This window comes from Zingiber officinale, chromosome 3B (genome assembly GCF_018446385.1).
Source record: "Zingiber officinale cultivar Zhangliang chromosome 3B, Zo_v1.1, whole genome shotgun sequence".
Classification (NCBI taxonomy): domain Eukaryota; kingdom Viridiplantae; phylum Streptophyta; class Magnoliopsida; order Zingiberales; family Zingiberaceae; genus Zingiber; species Zingiber officinale.
The window spans coordinates 123,299,999-123,321,537 of record NC_055991.1 but is presented as its reverse complement, the minus strand read 5'-3'; the positions used below and the strand labels follow the sequence as shown (position 1 = coordinate 123,321,537).

The following is a 21,539-nucleotide window of genomic DNA, read 5'->3' as shown; positions in this document are numbered from 1 at the left end:
TTGGCTCCGACATTGGTTGCTCGCACAACAGATCGTGAGCAGTGCGTTGTAGCGTCATGCGCAAGGAGGTGAAGTAGCCGCCACGAGAAAAATTTAGATTAATTGAAATTGAGAGTTGAAAAAAAAAATTAATGCTTTTAAAAAAAATGGGTGGGACTAGAGCTCACCCTAACCTAGGTGTGGCTCCGTCCCGCTCCCACTTATATTTTTCGTCTAAATCCTTAATTAGGGGTGCATAGTAGTAACTATGAATTTGTAGTTGTTACATATATTGTAGCAAATACAATTTCATAACTATTATAACGTGAATATTAGGGAAGCATGTCAAATTCGTGTTGTAGTAGCTACAAAACCATAACTGCTATAACAATTACAATAGCTACGTTTCGTAACTATTAAAACGTAAACAGTAAATGAACATGGTTGAATCCACTTTATAGCCGTTACGAAAATCATAACTGCTACAACATGAATGTTTTTGAATAAATTAAGGACACATTGTAGCGATTACGAAATTGTAGTTGCTACAATATGTATAGCATTTAAGATTTTTTAGTTGGTTCAAGATTTAAAAGAGATGAGTCGGGTTTAAATCTAGGCCCGTATTAAACCCGTCTCGTTTTGGGGCGGGTTTAAACCTGCTCAAACATATTATGGGGCGAGTTTAAATCCGTTGACTGGGTTTAGAAGCTGGTTTGAGGCGGATTACTGATTTCAATGAACCTGCCACGTATTATATATATAAGATTTTGATATCCTGCGCGCCCTCACAGTGCGTGATTGTGCGCGCGCGCAGGATATCACTCGTTTTATTTTTTTTAATTTTTGAATTAAAAAAATAATTAAAATATTTTTAAAAATTTTTATTTCTAGGGTTCAGACTTTGGGTTATAATTTTTAAGCTATTTTTTTTTTTTTAGATTTTACCTCGAACCCATCGGGTTTTGAGCGGGTTCAGGGCGGGGGCAGGTTGAAAAAGTAAGCGAGGCGGGTTCAAGTCTATTATTTTTGACAAAGCGGGTTTTGGGATTGACTAAATTCGATCCGAATCCTTTTCATTGTCATCCCTAATTACAAACGTATATAAGATACTCGACGAGAGTGATCGATATAGACTGATCTTCCATGATTTTGAATATTCATGACTATTACTTGTTGGATCGAAAAGAATTTAGATATCTCCACAATGGTATGATATTGTTCACTTTGGGCCTAAGCCCTCATGTTTTTGCTTTTGGGCTCTTCCCAAAAAGCCTCATACCAATGAAGATATCTTTTTATTTTATAAACCTATGATCTTTCCCACCAGGTCTTCCTGCCCCTCGGTCCATCCGACCTACTAGGACTTCCTTGCCTAGTCGTAACTAGGACTTCCTGCCTGAAGTCTTGTCTGGTCCTCTTGATCCGAACATCATATCTCTTGTACACAGTCGGCGGTTAAATCTTCTGGCAGTTCAAGCTCTGATATCAATTGTTGGATCGAAAAAAATTTAAATATCTTCACAATGGTATGATATTATCCACTTTGAGCCTAAGTCCTCATGATTTTACTCTTGGGCTTTTTTGAAAAGCCTTATATCAATGGAGGTATAAAGATATTTTGTATTATTAATTTTTTCATAATATAGGATAGTCTAACCTGGAAGGACCATAAATTACCTTTGGAATGAGATGGTCTTATACTTTTTTAAAAAAAAATAAAAAACAAAATTCAAAACACAAGAACGCTCGTTTTTTACTTTTGCTCTTCCTTTATCTACGGGTACAAATAGGGGGAGATGGGTTCTCATTGATTCAGTGTCTTCCTATCTTGGGTCATTCATATTTTTTTTTTAAATTTATGATTGATGTATCTTTTGCCATTATTAGTCTGACGGGATTTACATTTTACACATAATCTCTTTAAATGTTTTAGTTATTTTTATTAAAAACTGTTACGTGCTCATTTTATTTAATGGATTGAGTACTTTTGACCAAAATTGATAGATGATTATTTAACTCATTTTAGTGTTTAAATTTGCAAATTTGAGCAGACCGTGCATTTTTTACCATAACTGAATTCTAATGGTATTACATAATTTGATGAATTTTAAAGTACGTATTTGTGAAAGTTGAAAGTTAAAATTGGGTGAGCGGTTTAATAAAATACCAGTAAATAAATATCCTATTAACCGCGGGTATGAACTTAAGCCCGGCCGTTTTTTTTCTTCGGAGCCCTTTTTCCATGCCCTATCCCTTTTACTGAGCGGGAGAGCATGGCCACCAGAGAGATCCTCATGCTAGAGGCGGCGCCGGATGCCGTCCGCGAAGCGTGGTCTGCCGGTCCCGATGCGGATGTCGTCGATGCTTTGCCCTACATCGACGATGACTACGGCGATCCCAGGGTAGCCGCAGAGGTCGACCGGCTCGTCGAGGAGGAAATGCGGAGGGGCACCAAGAAGCCAGCTGACTTTCTGCGGGAACTCCCACCCCTCCCAAAAGTTAACTTTGAGGTATTTTCCTTTGATTCCTTATAGTTTGCTATTGTTTTTCCGAGTATGATGCAAAGGTTAGGGTTTCTTCAGGCCCGTGCGATTTCCTATATATATATAAAGGAAGTTCTAGATTTCAGTTAGTAATGGTTGGTTGAAAATGTTATATATTTTTTTAGGTTTATCGTGGATTTATGCCTAATTATTTATGCAATGTGCATTTTATTAGAGCTTGTTTATCAAACATCACAGCTAGCTGTTTGTGTCATTGGTCCAAGAAGTTTGCATTTAAGTAATTCTGCAAGGAGAGTCAGACTAGTTTCAATGGAGATCAGTCTGGTGAAAACTAGGGTTTCAAAAAGCATACGTAGACAATATGTGTTGGCCTCACTGATTAACATAGAAATGCAGCACGTGGAGGCCTATGTGGTCATTATTTAAAATATTATTTATCACTAGTAAATACAGGTGTTGAAACTGACACTCACAAGGTACAAACTTATAAATAGTTAACTTTGAGTGTTAAGTTAATTTGGTTTGGAAAAATTAATTCAGGTTTTTAAATTGCACGTGCAGACCACATATGCCACAAACGGTCATGGTTGGTCGCTATGGACCCTTTCAAAATTTAGCTAGGCAGCAATAGAGGCTTTTTAGAACCATGGTGAAAATCTAGTAAGAAAGCATCGAGCCAAGAGATTCCATCTGGTTTAGACATCTAGGGATCATAATAAAATTGACTATCATCTAGATTTGATGATTGAAAGTAGTCGTTTTCTTAGGCTTCAAGAGCTGAGTCATGTTGCTCAGCTTACGCGTTAATGTTAAATTGTTTACCATTTGCCATGCATATTCTGATTATTTGACTTTAGAACAATTTGTAAGCATTTTGGATATTGGTAAACATGTTTATAATCCATAAGCGCTTCGCCAACCTGCAGAAATTTGAGTTTCAATAATGGTACAAACACATATCATTTTACTTTTAATTTTTTTGCAAAAGTCTTCTAAGATGATTGACATAATTTTACATTCTGATATTATTAATAAGTAATAATTCATCTCATTTGGACACCATAAAGAAAAAAATCATGCATAATGTAATCCAAACTTGATTAAACACCTAATTTTGTATGAACATTTTTTGTTGTGGTCGTACTACCAAATTGGTCTATTGATTAGGAGAGAATAAATGTATAATAAGATGGAGAAATGCGATCTCAAGATTTTAGCAGTTGGCCAAGTATACGTAATTTGGATTATTTGTTATTGTTTCATGACAACTAGAGGTTTTCCCTTGTACCATCTAAGCCTCTAAAGTTAATCCAGGAGCCAAAAGGTTTGAGTAGATTGCTTATTTTGTTTTACAAAGTTTGTATGGGGCATTCAATTTTATTTGTGACAACTTTTAAGATCTCTTTTATGCCCATTTCTGGTAGTAGGCTTAATCCTATCCTTCTATGATTTAAAATTTACGTTCGAAGGAAGATGATCTCCTATGTAATTCTGGGGTAAGATGAAACGAGTAAGTTCTCAATAAAATAATTATCAATGAATTTATGACAAATTGTCTGGCTCACTGCTACCAAGTTAATCTCAACCATTCATAATCAAGTACGAATATTATAGCTCTATGGGAGATATAGTAACCTAGCCCCTTCACTCTTCATTGAATAACTATTAGGGCTAATCCTTGGTAGTCCCCTCTGCCTATATATATATATATATATATATCAACCTCATGTTTTGTATGTATGTTTACAACTACACCCTTCTCTATTTATAATTAGGTTCCTTGCAAGCTAGTTCAAAATAATTGTAAAACACTAGCTTGTTAAAAGGGTATTTAATTTTAGAACTTCTCAGAACTTAGTCAGCAAATTTGCTTGCTAACTTGGCAAAAGAAGTTATTGTCTACATGAATAGCACCTTTTCTCTAACAATTTAACTAACAAATGTCTATATGCTTGTTTGTTTAGCAAAATAATGAGTAGGAGTCAATGGGCATATGGAAGCATCTCTTATTTATTAATTGTCTACTCCAAATGAACTCAGTTATGGTAGAACCACAATCTCGTATTTTATCTCTGCACTTAAATCTTTCATGCTCTTCCAAGATATCAGATTGCTTGGTAGAAGAATATATTGGCTCAATGTGGATCTCTCTGTGGGAAAAATTTGCTTAGTTTGAATCAGTGTCCCCATAACTTGAAGATCAGCGTGATCTTGGTATAAGATTGCTTTCTTTGAGTATTTTTAAAGTACTTCAAATTCTGAGTGTTGCCTCTCAACCATCATGACATCAAAGACTCTAGAAATTAAGTGAATCACGCTTCGAAAAAATGAGATGTCGGGATTGTAATAGTAAGGTACTTTAATTTTCTAACTAATCTGGAGTACTTTGCTAGATCAGCTAATTCCCCATCACTCGATAAGAATCTAATATTAGGGTCCATGGGAGTGTTAATTGGCTTAACTTATCTATACTAGCCTCCTCAAGCATTTTAAACATGTTTTTCCTTGAGAGAGAGGTATATAAATGTGTCCCTTTAAATGGATGATTTGTATACTAAGAAAGTACTTTAGGTCATCGGGGTCCTTGGTTTGAAAGCACTGATGAAGGTACCCTTTCAGCTTATTGATTTACTTGACATCATCACCAATAATGATCATATCATCAATATAAACGTTAAGGATATACTTACCTGACTGAAAAAGGAGATGTAATGTTAAGTGATCCTGTTAACAATTAAATTGAATAAGATAAATGTTGAATTTATTGAACTATGTTTGAGGAGACTGTTTCAGCTGTTAGGCTGCTAGTCTCCCCCTAAGCAACAAAACCAAGAGGTTGCTTCATGTCTGTCTCTTTGATAAGACCACCACGAAGGAAGATATTCTTAATAACTAACTCATAAAGTGGCCTTTGCTACCAAAGTGAGGAAGAGATGTGTGGAAGAAATCTTAGCCACAGGAGAAGAGATGTCTATATAATGAACATCAAAAATCAGAGTGTATCATGGACCACTAATCAAACTTTTAATAGATCTCCTTCTGGAAACATCTTAGTTGACACTTACCTATAACCAACTATAGATTTATCAAGGGGAAAGATGAACTAGCTTCAGGTATCTTTATATTGTAATACTGTCATATCGTTTTCATTTGTGTATCTCCAATTCGGATTAACAAGTGTCCAGAATATCTTAGGAATGAAATATATAGCTAAAGAAGAAATAAAAAGCAGAGTAACTATTGGACAAGGAAGTATAGAGTGTAATCGAGCATAAAATCTTAATTGACACTTCAAATTGAGTGGTTGTTTCCGCATTAAAGACACACAAGTAGAATAAATTTTAGAAACTTCTTTCATTATCAAAATCTTTGTTATTGTAGAGTAGCCATGAATGAAGGTAACAAGTGTTTTGAAGCTAAATTTTTGCCCATGCATAATTAGGACCCCAAATTTCAAAATATACTGAAAAAAAGTGTAAATAAAAGCACATTTATGACTACTGTTAGGGAGTGAGTATTGAACATGTCTCCTAGCTAATAAGATTCACACTCAATACACTTAAAGATAGGCAAAATATTGACCATTTTTCACAAGTTTTGCAACAACTGTGCATCTATAGAGGAAATAACTTGGCCATAAGTGCATGAGATGGAGGAAGAGGTAGCTAGTACAATCTCTGAGACTTAAGGCCTTTGTCGACCACCTTTTTCAGTAGAATCTTGAATGTAAACAAAGTTGCCAGCAAATGTTGTGGATCAATTCATTTATTTTGTTGGTCTGATGCTAACAGTAATTTTATAGAAAATTTAGGAATAAAAGATTAGGAAAGTGATAGTGATAAGCTACAATAACTTGTCCAACAACTTTATGGCAGCCATGGCTGGGAGGAAAATGTGTATGAGCTAGAAATTTACCTTGAAGGTGCAGAGACAGGAGTTTAACAATAACCTCGGTGTTGGACTTCCTGAGAATAAGAGGGCAACAAATATGGGAGCTTGGCATCGGATTTTCTCAACATCAACCAACTACTTTTGTCTTCCTCACAAATGAATGAAGAAACCCTATGTCTGCGTATACCTGGACAAGGATGGTTCCCAATGTCTGGGTGAAAATCTGAGAGAACAAAAGTCTTGACTCGAACAAGGAAGGTGCTTTTGGCCCCTGTGGCAACAAAAACATTAGGTTTAATCCCTAAATAGTTCTCTTTCTCTCTAAGCTGAGGAGAGAAAAACAATGAAAACAGTTGTTTTTGAAATCTTCCTTCAACATGTATAACTGAAAATTAGAGTGGATTAAAGTGAACACCAACAAATTCATGGAGGCGGTGGATTTACTTTGAATATGCAAATGATGGAAGGGGAGCTTGACAATAACATTGAACTTGAATTTGATGAGAATAAGTGGGAATAAAACTAGGAGTCTAGGAGAATCAATCTTGGAGCTTGGTGTTGGATTTGCTCAACGTCAACTAAAGATTTTTTATTCAGATGCAGAAAGAAACTCTGTCTGACTAGACCAGACAAGGAAGGTGCTTAATGCATGGAAGAAAGCCTGAGAGAACAAAAGTCTCAAGACTCTCAACTTACACAAGGAAGGTGTTTAACGTCTGGGAGAATAAAAGTTCTGATCCAAAGTTGCTTGTAAGAACTGGAGTAAACAGGAAGAATAAGGATTGATCCTGACAATCACAAGGAAGAAAAATGTACAAAATAAGTATTGACTCTGATATCATGTTAAGATGAGGAAAATTTAATGGAGTTTATCCCTAAATAGTCCCCGCTAACTCTCTCTCTCTCTCTCTCTACAATAGATAGCGAGATTAGCTTAATACCTCTTTATAGCTACGTCCTTGTGTTTTGTATATTTACTACTGGGCCATTATCTATTTACAATTTGGTCCCTAACAAGCTTTATGCAACACACCCTATGCATGCCAAGGTACTTGGATGGTGAAAGCTCCTCATGTCACTTATAGGTGACAACCTAGCTTCACGAAAAATAAAATTAGGATTTATGTTTCATATTTTTAGACAATTTAAACACTGGCTTTGTAAGCCTAATGCAACTCTCAAACTTTTTCATCCATAATACTTGATTACTAGTTTTGCTGACTGCTCAGGTAATTGCATACGCATATCTTAATCAGCTAATAACTTCTGAACCCAGTTAACTTTCCTTTTAACCTTATCAATTTGCTTACCTGTGAAATTAAACAAACCTACATCATCACAAAAATCATACCAGTGTATGCTGTGTCACATTTACAGTTCTACCTTGGGTTACTGATAACTGTTTCTCAGGATCACCCTATGCTTGCTAGAGAATATGAACGTGTCAGAGCTGGCAAGCCTCCGGCAATTCTGGAGATGTCCCGCTATGGATTGGAACCTCCACCTGCAAACAAACGCAATGATGTTACTGCTTGGAGGCTGGCTTTACGGAATGCACAAAGCCTTGTACAGCATGAAGTTATTAGGCAAGTCTTTATTGAATGAAATGAACTTGCTTGGATTCTTAAAATTGCTGAATTAAATATTTCATATGATTATTTTTTATGGGTTTAAAGAGATACTTTTAGTTCTTGCAAATTTAGCCCACTAGTTTTGGCAAAGAGATTAAGTAGATCATGACATGATTAGTTACTTAAGTTTGTACTAGGAAAGCATATTTGCGCACCGCAATGTCTCATATTTTTTCATTGCATCCAATAGAAACCTAGTCACAACACTATACTATGTCTCAAATCACAGATTCATGAAGTTTTCTTGCCTTTTACTCTTAATCTTTTACATGACATCATGAATAAAAAAAAAAAAAATTAATTTGGTGTTCAATATGATAAGAAGTAGCAATTTACCCTTTCATAGAATGCAATATGTAATTGGAATTACTTGCTTTTGTTCTGTCACCAGTAATCACTTTGTGTTACATAATGCATGTGCACATTATTTCAGCTAAGGTAGCTGTTAATAAATCCCTTTGTTATTTTGATTCTTAAGGATTGAAAATCTGGAGTTGCTGGTGAATCATGGTGCTGATGTCTGGAAGCTTCAGAACAAACGAACGGAATCGTATTTATCCAGGTAAATTTCTTCAGCCATTTGTCATACACTTGTTCTGAGGTCTGACAGTTTATGAATACTGTTACTGAAACTCTTCTATAGCAGATATTTTTTGATGTATTCATATGTCAAAAGAAGGTCTATGCAAGATCTTGAAGAATCAGGTTAAATTTATTTGACAACAGTTGGAAGTAATTGAACAATTGTATTTAGTAGAATAAAGTAATTACATCAGACATACATAGTACCCCAATTTTATGCATGATGACCAAATAATGAATGTGAGACTAAATTTAGCTCTTGCATTCCTCATCAAGCTAGATCATTTGTCAATGTCTAGCTCATCATACAAAATAGAGAAAAGTTCCATATATTGAAAAGGGTATGCAGTAGCAACAATTGAGGTACTTTGATAGCCTAGTGCTTTGGAATGTAGTTGTCAACTTTATTGGATCTTCAAAAGTACATAATTTTTCAATTCCCATCTAATTGAAGATTTGAGTTGTGTTAAAATGAAGTGGAAGTTTTTAATTGATTGCTAAAGAGAGAGTAGGATTTCACAATGTTCTCACAAGATAAAAGAAAAAAAGTTGAGGGAATTTCTATGAGAAAAATGAAGATCGAAATCTTTTAATGTCACAATCGATGGAAGATTTGATGAAAATATTTCAGATGAATAATGAGATTAGAGTTTTAATAAGAATTTTCTGTTTTGTTTATGTATATGCATTTTTTTATGAAAAGACGTCCTTATTTATACCCTTGTTTTTAGTAAAGTATTTTAGTTTGCTAAGATTATTTTCTATTAATTATGTTAACATAAATTATGCTTATTCACACATTATTTTTTTGCTTGATTTTGATTTTTCTAGGATAGCATACGTTATCTCGTAGAAATTTATAAATAACTTATTTTGAATATTAATCAGTTACTACCTTTTAAAATATTTATTTTGTTACATTTTAAATTTTAGAAATTTTGAAACAATTAGCTATTCTCTATGACTTCATCTCATTAATCAAATGAGAATTTCTAAACTGTTTTAGTTTCAAAAGGACAATATTAGTGTTATTTGTTGCAATGATAATTTGAGTAATATTTATTTTTGATTGAAGTTATAAATAAATATCATTCTTGTACAAGTAAATATGCCCAAATATACTATTAAATCTATTCTTAGATTTGTTTTTAAAATTTTTTGATCTACATACTTTCTTTTTTAAGATTTTTTAAACATGTTATATTTTATCATATTAGGGATGGATTTCAAAAAAAAAAAAAGTAAAATGTATTCTATGTTACCAAACTAAATATAAATGACAATGCCATTAAAATTATTTTTAAAATTTTTACTAGAAATGTATTCTAATATTAATTTTTGATTTACAGTTGATAAACTAATGAAGTGATATTTGTTTTTACCGTGTGTTTAAATGTAGTGATGCTTTATAATGTATAAGTTTGTGATTTAGCATAATAAATAATTTGTAAAATGTTTTTATAATAGTTAATAAAGATGTAAAATGGAGTGATGATTTTTAATGTATAAGTTTACGTGTAGTGATGGTTTTCTAGTACTACATAAAACTGCACATACTCAAAAATTGGCCTAGGCGGCCACCTAGGTGGTATTGAGCGGAGATCAATTTGCTTGGGGACTAGGAGGTACAAGCGAGCCTTTTAAAATGAGTTAGGTGGATAGCCTAGGTGACCTATATGATCTAGTAAGTTCAGTAAGAAAAAGTTGGATTCTTTTACAGCACTTTTTTGTTCACTTGTCATGGTATTAACTGGAATTAACATCCATCAAAACCTTTGAACACCTTTATTCTCATTTTTTCCACATGTCAGCAACCCATTCCTTCCCATTCCTCTAGCTATCCCCTGCTTTCTGTTCCTCGACTCATGACGCTATAATCACTAACACTTCTAGGTTTTCACCTGATACCACTCTGCATGTGATGCCAGTTTCATTTTTCTGACCATCCACTTCATATTACCTGCTTTAATTTTTGCCCATACTATGCCACCACATAACATTCTTTAAATTCCTGGCACCAATACCTCCCTTCCAGTTCGCCCAGAGCCAACCTCCTTAGCACCAGCTAACTCAATACCCTGATCCCAACCTCCATAGCTTCAAGAAAGCTCAATTGTTTGTTTTCTCTTGTTTTGCTTCCGATTCTTGTTTGGATCTTCTGCAGACTGTGACTAGTCTCCAGAATACCTTTTTTTCCCCCCTCTGCTTTGCTCCCCACTCCTCATTCTGGTAGTTTGCTGCAATTTCAATCTGTATAGATATGATGCTAACAATTTCAATCTGGAAACAATTCAATTTGAAATTTGACACTTCGGTCGATTTCAAATTGTAGGTTACACTTTTTTTCTTTTGTTAGTTGCAATGTGATATATAATTATTTTTTTGTTCTTATGGGTTTAGTGATTTTTAGTATGTGATTTTGCAGTGTTAAAGAGGATTAAGAAATTATAACTATAAACTTAAATGTATGCCTCTAATTTTTTTTTTAATCTCAACTGCTAAGGCACTTGTCTAGACTCTAGGCAGTGGGCCAACTACCTACTACGTTTAATATCTTGGTTATAAAATACCAAATTTTAATATTTGTAATTTTAATATCTATGATAAAGATTATGATTATATTGTTATAAACATACTTTTAATTTAGAAGTTTCATTTTATTAATACCAATGTGTTTTATTCGCCCATCTATTTAAGTGTGCCAATTAGCTTAATTTGGCTCCACTGTTAGGTCACGGGTTTGAATACTCGAAAAGCCTCTTGTAAAAAGCAGGCTAAGGCTGCGTACAATGGATCCTTCTCTGGGACTGCATGGCGGGAGCTTTGTGTATCGGACTACCTTTTTTTTTTTTTGGCTCCACCGTTAGGCAAGATGGGTTCTTGTTGTGAATCACAATTTTGCCTTGGCCATTAAGGGCATATGCCTATGGGTCTGAATGGGAGCATACCTTTAGTAGATGGACTATGTTCCACAACAAAGATAAGATAAGATAGAGGGCAAGAGTAGGTCATGACGAGATAGCCTCTAGTGGGAGTTGATGTGGACAGAAGTTGATCTTTTAGGCTAGTGTTTACGACAGAACAATGAGGGAAGACAACAAGCTCATGAGCAAACAGCTGGATGTCTTAATGATTGTATGATATTGTATAGAAATGAGGTGTTAATGTGAGAAGTATATGCAGGTCTGTCTAAGGATGATGTAAAGCAGTGACAAGATCAATGAGTGAAGTGCCAACTAAAGCTAGATGATACAGGAACCTAGATGTTATATAAGTAGCTAGGCACCAATAGGATGGAGATGGGGGATCAATCACAGCGAATGAAGAGAAGGGCTAAAATGAGTGCATGGAGAGGGGAGAGGAGGGGAGGGGAAGGAGATGGCACCACAACGTCAGACATGTGGCGTCGCTTTAAGGCTCTGTTTACTCAGAATGATGGAAAGGAGAGGGAAAGGAATTCGAAGGAGAAAAAAATCTCTAGGGAAAGGTAAAGGAAGGTAAAGAGAAAAGAAAAAGATCTCTAGGGCAGGGGGAAGGGAAGGAAAAGAAAACAACAAGAAAAAAAAAGGAAAAGATCATGGGCTGCCCCGTGAGCAACCTCGTGGTACCGCTGCGCAAGGGGACCGCCGTCTGCCGTGAGGTCAGTTGCAAATGGGAGAAAGCCGTCTCAAATGGGAGAAATTAGGCTTGCATTTTATTGGAAGGAAATTGCTTTCTATTCGATTAGGGTGGAAGAAAAAATATCAACAAAAAAATGATCTGTCGATGGATTCATGAATCTTTCAGTCCATTAGGTAAACAAAAGAAAGGAAAATAATTCATCCTTTTTTACAAAGTAAATGAGGAAAAGTTTTTTGCCACAAAAATCTTTCCACAATTTTTGTTTCCGTCCTCTGAAATAAACAGGGCATAAATGAGAAACTGAGTAAAGAAACTTTTGTATGAAAGACCTAAAACTTGCTCTAATACCTAGTTGAGGGTGGAAAGTGGTATATTTGATAGAAAAAGAAAAAGAAAAAGAAAAAAAAATACATTGTATGTAATTCAAATATTATACTTAATGATTAATTAACCAAGACAATATTAATTTTAACGAGGCCTATTTATCTGAAATATGAACATCAGTAAGAATGCTTGTGACATCATGAAAAGAGTTTTAGTGTTGTGTCCATAATCACATGGAGATGTTGCATAACATATGTGAGAATCCAGATCAAATATTATATGTGCATTGCTTGTTTTGCTACCTTAAATTTAATGCTCCCCTATTTGCATCAAAACTAATTTGATTGCATTGCTGATACCTTTGTGCCTTTGGCTGCCTATTTTATTATTCAGATAAATCATTGTCAAAGCATCAATACCCTTATGCAATCAATCTGTTAATGATGATTGTTTGAGTTTCCCTGAAACTTGGCCTAATTCATAAAGTGATTCTTGAATAGCTTCCATTCTGATTTGCCAAATCCCTGGCCTGTGTAAACTTGCCATTTGGATGCTTGTAGTGGTGCCTTGGGTAAAGGGGGTTTTATATAGCAAGAAAATAAAGAGGCAACAACTATGATTATCCTTGGCCAAACCTTTTAGCTGTCTTTGCTAAAGATTGTCCTTGTGCATGGGTAAGATGGGGGCATTCACATGAACTTGGGTTGTACTTTTGTGAAGGAATGATACAAAGGATCTAAGCTTTCTGGAAAGTCGTTGGAGAATATTGCATATGGTGAAAAGCAAGTTCATGAAATGAATAAAAATATTGGTGGACTACTGTGCAGTGCAAGTGGTTGCGTTACCGTTGTTGATCAAGTAATGTAGACTAGATATTGTCAAGAAGTTCATGGGATTAATCCAAATGGAGAAGTGGTGCAGTGTCTGATCTTATAATTTTCTCTTTGTATTTGATATGCAAGGTAAGATTACATATAATAGATCCAATGTGGTCCGACTCTTCTGCGGGATTCTCACATTGGCGGGAGAAAACTTCATACACCAGGCTACCCTTTTTATTTGATATGCACAGTCCCTGTCACAGTATGTGATAGTTAATATATAACCTTACCGACTTAACTTGAAAACTTATGCATGAAAATTTCAAAACACTAATCAAGTTTCACTTCAGATTAGAAGCTACAGCAATGGAATACGACAAAATGATAGAAGCAGTTAATCGTGACAGAAAGTTTCAGTCATCAAGTTTTTTTGTGTTCAAATCAAAAAAATACTGGCACAACAAATGCTGAAATGCACACAGTGGAAGGAATTATGTCTTAAGAACATAGAGATCCAATCTGCATGTTCTGATCTGCAGAATGCTATTGATCAAATGAAGGAAGAGGCTAAACAACTGTATGATTCATCATTCTCATACTTAATCTAGGTCCACGCATGCAATTATCATCTGACAAAACCTTTTGTCACAGTGGCCTGGATTTGGATGCAAAAATGGAAAGTTAGATTGTAATGCTGATAGACTCAGGTATGTTACTACATTCCTCAAGTTCTTATTCAATATTTCTTATCAGTAATTCACTTGCAAAGTCCTTTCTCTTAATACTGTATAATCACGATCTATATGTTCTTGCAGGAGAGTGATGGGTACGTTGTATTTTTTTTGCCTTGTAACCATGAGAAATCCCAAGTTTCAGTATGGGGTCATTTAATGCCGGGATCTCATATTGCAGGTTATGCTTAGTGAACCAAAAACTTTCTAATCTCAATTAATTTTTTAAATATTTTGATAATGAAATGTATGTGTTTGCCAACGTAGAGATGGACTTCCATAGAGGTGTACCAATCTACTTATTGTTCGGATGACGGGATTGTCGGACATTATTTCCCCAGCTAGTTGTTTTTTTTTTTTTGGGGGTATAAGACATTGAGCATCTGGTGTCTGGACGGGACTTGAAATAGCATGGATAGACAGGCTGATGCATCTAACGAGCTTTCTTTGAACCATTTAATTTCAGCAAATCCTTGAGTAAAGGCAAAGGATTTTGTAGGTTAAAGGCCATGTGTATTTGCTTTAAAAAAAAGTTGTGACCCTATTCGTTCTTGTCCACTAAAAAAAATTAATTAATCATCAAGCAAAAGCAATTAAATGCAATATTCCTGAGGTTTATTAAGACATTGAGCATCAATATTCCTGAGGTTTTTTTTGTCTTCCTGCATGAGATATATGCTCATTCAAAGCAAAAACAATTAAATGCTTCTCTCAAAAGCACGTTGCCGCGTGACCGCTCAATATGGTTGATTAAATGATCAATTGGATTCCAGTTATTCTCGTGCTTAACATCCCACTTTCACCCCCTTGTGAATCTCTGATAGGGTATGTCATTCGTGATGGCTCAAAATCCATCAGTGCTTTTCAAATTTATTTGGTAGTCTATGGTAAATTCATGTGGAATTGAATCAAATTAATTGGTTTAAAAAAATTAAATATATGGGTTAAAAAAAGTGAAGATAATTGTAGATCAATTTCTGAAATTCACTACTCTTACAGAAATAAAAAATATCTATTTTTTCATTCTAAAAGTAAATATAATTTGGCCACCTGTTAAAAATACATTCAATTAGCTCAACTCACTAGATCAAATAGGCCAAGCTAGAGGCACCAATGAATTAATTAGGTTAGTGGATCAAATAGTTAGAGGAGGAAAAAAAATGTCCCCTCGGATGGATCTAGTGACTAGTACATGAGGTGTTATCACAATGAGGTCTGGGGTTCGAATCTCGACAAAACCGAAGTAAATACCTCCTTTATGTGCTAATCACTATTCCAAAGGCTAGTAGCCATCCGTGATTTACCTCCTCCGTGTTGACCTTGAGACAAGTTGACGGGGACGTTGGGGGCGAGCATATTATCTTTTTACCACAATAGAGGGGGGAAAAAGTTGTAAATTAGAGAAAAATCTCTAAATACAATTTTAATTTTACATCCATTTTCAAAAAACCTTATTTCCACTCTTGTATATTTTTTTATTAAATTGAGTATAATTTTTTTTTCATTTAATATAATTCCTTTTATAAATTCAGCACCATTTAAAAAAATCTAATATATTTTTCATACTATTTAAAAAGAATTTAATATATTTTCATCCATTTGAGATGAGAAAAAAATCATACTCAATTTGATAAAAAATATACTAAATTCTAGTTAAATGTATCAAATTTAATAAAAATTATACTCATTTTTAAATTTTTTAAAGACAATTAAATAAATTGATATCTATTATATTTAGGTAGGGAGCATTTTTCCTAAATTCAATAACATTTAAAAAAAGTTTAGTATATTTTTTATTTAATTAAATACTCTTTAAAAAAAAATCTAATATATTTTTCATCCAATTAAATTGAAAAAAAACTCATACTTAATTTAATAAAAAATATAACAAAATATAATTTAATAAGCTAAATTTAAAAAAAAATATATACTTATTTTTAGATTTTTTAACTTAAAAACATATAAAAGATAATTAGATAAATTAACATTAACTATGTTTAATTAGAAAATGAAAATAAAATTTTTTAACACCGGAGACTACATGCAATGTTTAAATAAATGGGAGCTACATGCAAATTTTTCCAAAAATTAATTGGGTCAGCTGAGCAAAAAGCATGATACAAATTGAGAGGCGTGATACGTTGGAAGCGTCAAATACAAGCTCGTGTTGGCTACACGGTCGGGCCAAAATTGTCAGACGAATCAGTTAAAGCAAGGCAGGTCAAATATAAGCTCTTGACCTGCGTCCTTTCTCCTCCTTTCTTTTCTTTAGCTCACTATTGGTGTCGGTTACCCTTTGCTTACCTGCGATACTCTATAGTTCAAGGAACTAAGGCTACCAGTTGCACGGCTAACTGTATGTTTCTTTGACTCGACCGTGGAAGAAACGTCCTCAACTGAAGTGTACATCACAACATAGCAATCCAATACGCATGTCAATAAAGGGAAAAAAAAACGTAATATTCAAGTTGAAAAGTGCTATTGAAGACATCTAGAACATGCATACTTATTTATAGGTGTAAATGTTTACCAATATATCCTGCCAATTTCTCTTAATTGCATCACGTATCTTCGAGAGCTATCCTCCTGCAATACCTTGTCATATTCCTTGCCTTCAACACACTCGATTGCCTAAATTTTTGTCTTGGCAGAATTCTCTACTGTAAACTTAAGCAACTAAGGCAAAGTCATGAGCTCAGTCTCAACAAATAGTAGGAAAGTTAGCGTCCTATAAAAAACCCAAAATATAATGATTACTGTCATATCATCATCACTACCATCGGCATGATTAAGAGGACCATTATAATTCCCATCAAAAACAAAAAAAGAAAAGAGGACTATAACAATTAATTTAAAATGGGAACTCCATACCACCAATAAATACAGATTTCATCATCGTGCCCGTCTCCCAAATTCTGCTAGCTTTCTAGCTTCAATTCTCCATCTTATCTCAATCTGGTCTGGATTGTTCATCTATATCACCGACATTCACTTTATATTTCACACTCGCAGATTTTTATCGAGTGCAGATTTCTAAATACTATGTTGGACAGAGCACTAGACAAATTATGTGCAGAGAATAATGCACTGGTATCAGACAAGTGCTGAGATTTCACACAAAATTAGGTAATTTATTTTAACTAGTCCAATTGCATCAATATACATAAGTTCCAAAGATATTATGGTGCACAGAAGGAATCAAACAAGAAGAATTTTTCAAACCCATATTTTACAAAACTAAATAAATGAATAAAAATACAACTTTTGGACAAGCAGTGCAATCCAGTATTCACAATCAACAGCCATTTTCGAAAGATAAGTAGGGCTTAGTAAAGTTGCAAAATCATAAACAAAATAGGTTTCTTATCAATTAAAATATATATACCTGTGACTAGAAAATTAGTAAAGAGCACTTAAATAAATCATAAAAGTCTAAGATTTAAGTTCAATATGTTCTTCTACAATATAACAAGAAGCCATTTATATAGGCTTTTAAAAGCTAATACAGTAGCTCAAAATTCTACATAAAAGGATTAAAGTAAATTTAAGTACCACTAGAGGTGCTGAAAACTTCAGTTTTTAAAATCAATGGCAAACCAAATAAAAGATATTTTCATTCAGCCCAGAAGCAGAACTTCAGAAGGATCTTGGCCCAGTAGAAAACAGATTTATGCACCTAGAAATCATCTGCAATGTTAAAAGTGTGAAAACCTTTGCATAATAGAAAATTTTGCCGCCAGGATAAACTAGACATTCAAGTTCAGAGATCAAAACAAAGTTAAACCAAAAACAATGTCCGAAAGTTGAATTGACACAACGTTTCAAATATTCAGTGCAAGAAAAATAGAAGAGGTTGCATGAAACTTTTATTACAACATTAAAAATTCTACTCAAAACTCAAAGGCCACTGTCGTAAAAGGTACTTTTAATACACAAAACCTTTGTAATCCAAAAATTATATGATTTTTTGGGGATTTCAATTTTGCAAACTACTAATTATGTAAAATTGTAAACCAAATATAGAAACCCAAAACTTAAGGTGAAAAAATCAAACCAGCTAAGTGATTGTTGGACAAAAATTCTTCAACAGGAAGGAAGATGTAATGCTACTTCTTATGCATGGTAGTTTTGATAATACCAATATTTGATTAAAAATATACACAAGTCATATTGGGTACACGTATTGTTCCACCAACTAATTTTAGATTTCTGCAGTCACAATAGAATATGCTTATGCAAAGCTATTTGAAGATAGCAAATAACAGGCCATCCAATGAACTATAACCTATCAACTGCAGACCACCTAATCAGTATACATAACAAAGATAACCCAATTTAAATTTTAACAATTATATTCTTGATTGAACAATTTGATTGAAGTTAAAAAGACAAAGTACTTGCTTAACCTAAGATGAATTACATTTCTTTTACTGTTTATTCCTAATATAAGAAAAAGGGGAAAAAACAAATGTTTTGTTCAATAAATTCTATCTGGAACAAGTATGTGCTTCATGTATTATAGTTTTCACAGCACAGGCACTGTAATTCACTAGTGAATTTACAGAAGAACCATACCTAGCATGTATTGCTCATAGTCCAATGTACATTGCAGAAAACATTTTCTCTCCTAATCAATCTCAATCATTCATTCTTGTTTATGTTTTTCTAGGAGCATAGATACAAGCACAAAGTTTAAGCTTGATAAAGGATAACCTGGTCGCAGAACTTCTGCCTATGCAGGGTCCTAGATAAGAGTCGGATCACATTGGGTCTATTATACACAGCCATATCCTGCATTGCGAGAGACTATTTTTGCGACTCAAACCCATGACCACGGCGTGAGGAAATCATTGTGTAGTGAGAATTAAATCTATGCTTGAATTTTAACCAAGATTTGATGCATATTCTTCCTTGGGGTAGTTCTTCTGGCTTGAATCCACATGCCTATGATTTGTTTCCCATAAACTCTATTTAGAAGATCCCAAAATATTAGTTGTGCATGAATGGTGGATCAATTGTCAAATGTCAACCAACAAGCAACTAGTCAGTGTTAGCAACACCGGTTATTTGCTGGCCATTAATTGACATACTAATTTTCTATTCAATCTCATCCATTAAACACAAGTGACACAAATTGTTCTCTCCCTCAAATGTCCTCACTCCTATTCTTACTTTCTGTCCTCCTAGTTCGAACAAAACAAGACTGGTATATTCAATATATTAGTTCAAGTAAGACAAAAAATTAGGGGGAAAACTGTAAGATTCAATATTAATTATACCTGGGATTACCTAATGACCAATGTAATGGCCTAGGTTGCCCATTTGCCCAAGTCCTGTTTGGCTCCTACCAGCTCCTCCCTGTCCAGTTGATGGAGTCCCATAGCCACCCTGCCCATATGCCTGCGAGTTATGACCTCCCATCATCCCAGCATTCAAGTTCCCAACAGCACCACCACCATAGCCACCACCAAGCAAACCATGTGCAGAACTATTTGACAATGCCCCAGGAGTTCCAGCCACCCCACCAGACCCCAAGTTTCCCAAGATGTTTGTCAAGCCCAACCCAGATCCTTGATTCGCAAGTAACGCAGTCAAAGCTTGCCCTAATACAGGATTTAACCCAGCAGCCACTGCAGCAGCTGGTTGAGCATCCGGGTTGAACCCCACTCCAGCACCTGAAGGGGCCATAAGGTGTCCAGCACCTGAAGGGGCCATGAGGTGCCCAGCACTTGTAGCACTTGAGAGATGACTTCCTACCCCTCCAAAAAGAGAGGGATTGTGGTTCCGTGGGATATGTGACCCATGTATTCCACCAGCAACATGATGCAGGCCAATATGGTGAGCTACGGGACTTTGAAAATGGAATCCTGGCTTGTTTGGCTTCGGCCCATCGATTGCCTTCTGGCAATGCAGTATGTGACCCTCGAAGTTCTTGTGCGGTTCCTCCAATGCTTTCTTAGCACTCTCAACGGTCTTGTAAACAAACAACGCAAAACCCTTTGGCTTCCCAGACACCTTATCCAGACCTAGCGGTCCCTCCTCTATCTCCCCATACTTAGAAAAGAACTGAACCAGTTTCTGGGGGTCAAGCTCTGCCCCAACGTTGCTAACAAATATTTTCCTTTGAGTGTACTCTGATACAGGAGGTGCAGGTGGTGGCACAGGGCCAATTGAGGCAAGCTGACAAGAAGTGATCCTGTTGCCAATTTTCTTCTGGGGCTCCTGAAGTGAGCGACGTGCACCAGCACGATGCTTAAATAATATGAATCCGTAACCCTTGGACTTGCCCGTTGCCCTGTCTATGACCGCATTGCAGTCCTCGATCTCGCCATACTGGCGAAAAGCAGCAGTGAGAACCTCGGCGTTGGTATCCCAACCAAGGCCGTGGACAAATACCTTGCGGTGGACAGGATCGCAGTCGACTATGCGATGTATCTCTGCCAGCACGTCAGGATGCTTCACGGCCGCATCGCGGAGTAGCTCGATGAGGTGGTCTTTGGTGAAAGGCTCTAAGAGTTGCTGGATCGTATTCGGGTCTCTGTCGTTCTCGTCCTCGTCCTCGTCGACTCCGTTTTCGGCCTCGGCAGCTGCTTCTCCAAGGTCGGTGGAGGGGGCATCGGGATGGAAATTCTCATGGATCGGAGGGTCAGAGCTGGCCTCGGTAGGGGGCTGATTCTCCTCTTCTTGAGACTTACCCTCTTTAGGCTCTTCGGCAGGTGCTTCGGCGGGTGCTTCGGCGACAGCGGGCGAGGTAAGCTTTCGCTTTTTGTTGGCCATGGCGAAGGAGAGCACGAAAGCGAGAGCGCTAGGGTTAGGGTTTACACAATGAGATTGGGTTCGGGAAATGATTAATATCGCGACGGAGGCAATATATTGTCTGTAAATGGGAAATAATTTTTAAAAATGGGCTGGAACAATCCAATTTATAAAAGGCCCATTTATTTAAATCGGTGAGTTGCCAACTCATTATAGGCAGGGATCCCTCTGAATCCCTGTACTAATTCTGTATCTTTATTTATTCATTAGTACAGTGAATTATACCTCATCGGTTAATCAATTCATCTTAACGATGAGTTTATAGGACCTTTCTGAATTAGAAGATCCTAAACCGACCTAATCTTCTTATATTTGGTGAGCAAAAATTGTTATTGTCCAACATTCAAGAATGGAAAATTAGCCCTGATATTTGTATACACAAGGAAACATACAAACGGAAAGTGGGGTCAAAGGTTACGGGGAGAGATGCGAGAGAAGAATAATTGGTCTATATAAAATGATTTTAATTTTTGAGTATTGTCTTTATTTTTATTTTTTATGGGACAAGATTCTAATATTTTTATAATTTTATACATCTCTAAAGGTAGTTAAAAAAAAAAATGAGGTAACTACCCTACAAAATCTATATGTGGCTCCATCCCAGCCTCGACACATTCCGTATTCCTGAGTTTTTGA

General features: G+C 35.5%; 1 protein-coding gene and 1 pseudogene across 12 annotated transcripts; one reads left to right on the top strand and one right to left on the bottom strand.

The window, feature by feature from the left end:
* The first annotated feature begins 2,199 nt into the window (after positions 1-2,199).
* Positions 2,200-14,592, top strand: LOC121967551 (annotated as a pseudogene).
* Positions 14,593-16,354: 1,762 nt separating this feature from the next.
* LOC121967550 (RNA-binding protein P-like) lies at positions 16,355-20,952 on the bottom strand. Of its 12 annotated transcripts, none has more exons than XR_006107793.1 (3): positions 19,367-20,952; positions 16,618-17,774; positions 16,355-16,483 (listed from the first exon to the last, which is right to left on the bottom strand). XR_006107793.1 is itself a non-coding variant. In XM_042517853.1 (2 exons), exon 1 carries the CDS (start codon positions 20,862-20,864, stop codon positions 19,377-19,379), a length of 1,488 nt encoding a protein of 495 aa, XP_042373787.1. In that variant the 5' UTR covers positions 20,865-20,952; the 3' UTR covers positions 17,506-17,774. The 12 variants fall into 12 exon arrangements, 2 of the variants coding, with proteins under 2 accessions (XP_042373787.1, XP_042373788.1); XR_006107794.1 differs by having other exon boundaries at positions 16,618-17,763; XR_006107795.1 differs by having other exon boundaries at positions 16,618-16,815.
* Positions 20,953-21,539: the final 587 nt, after the last annotated feature.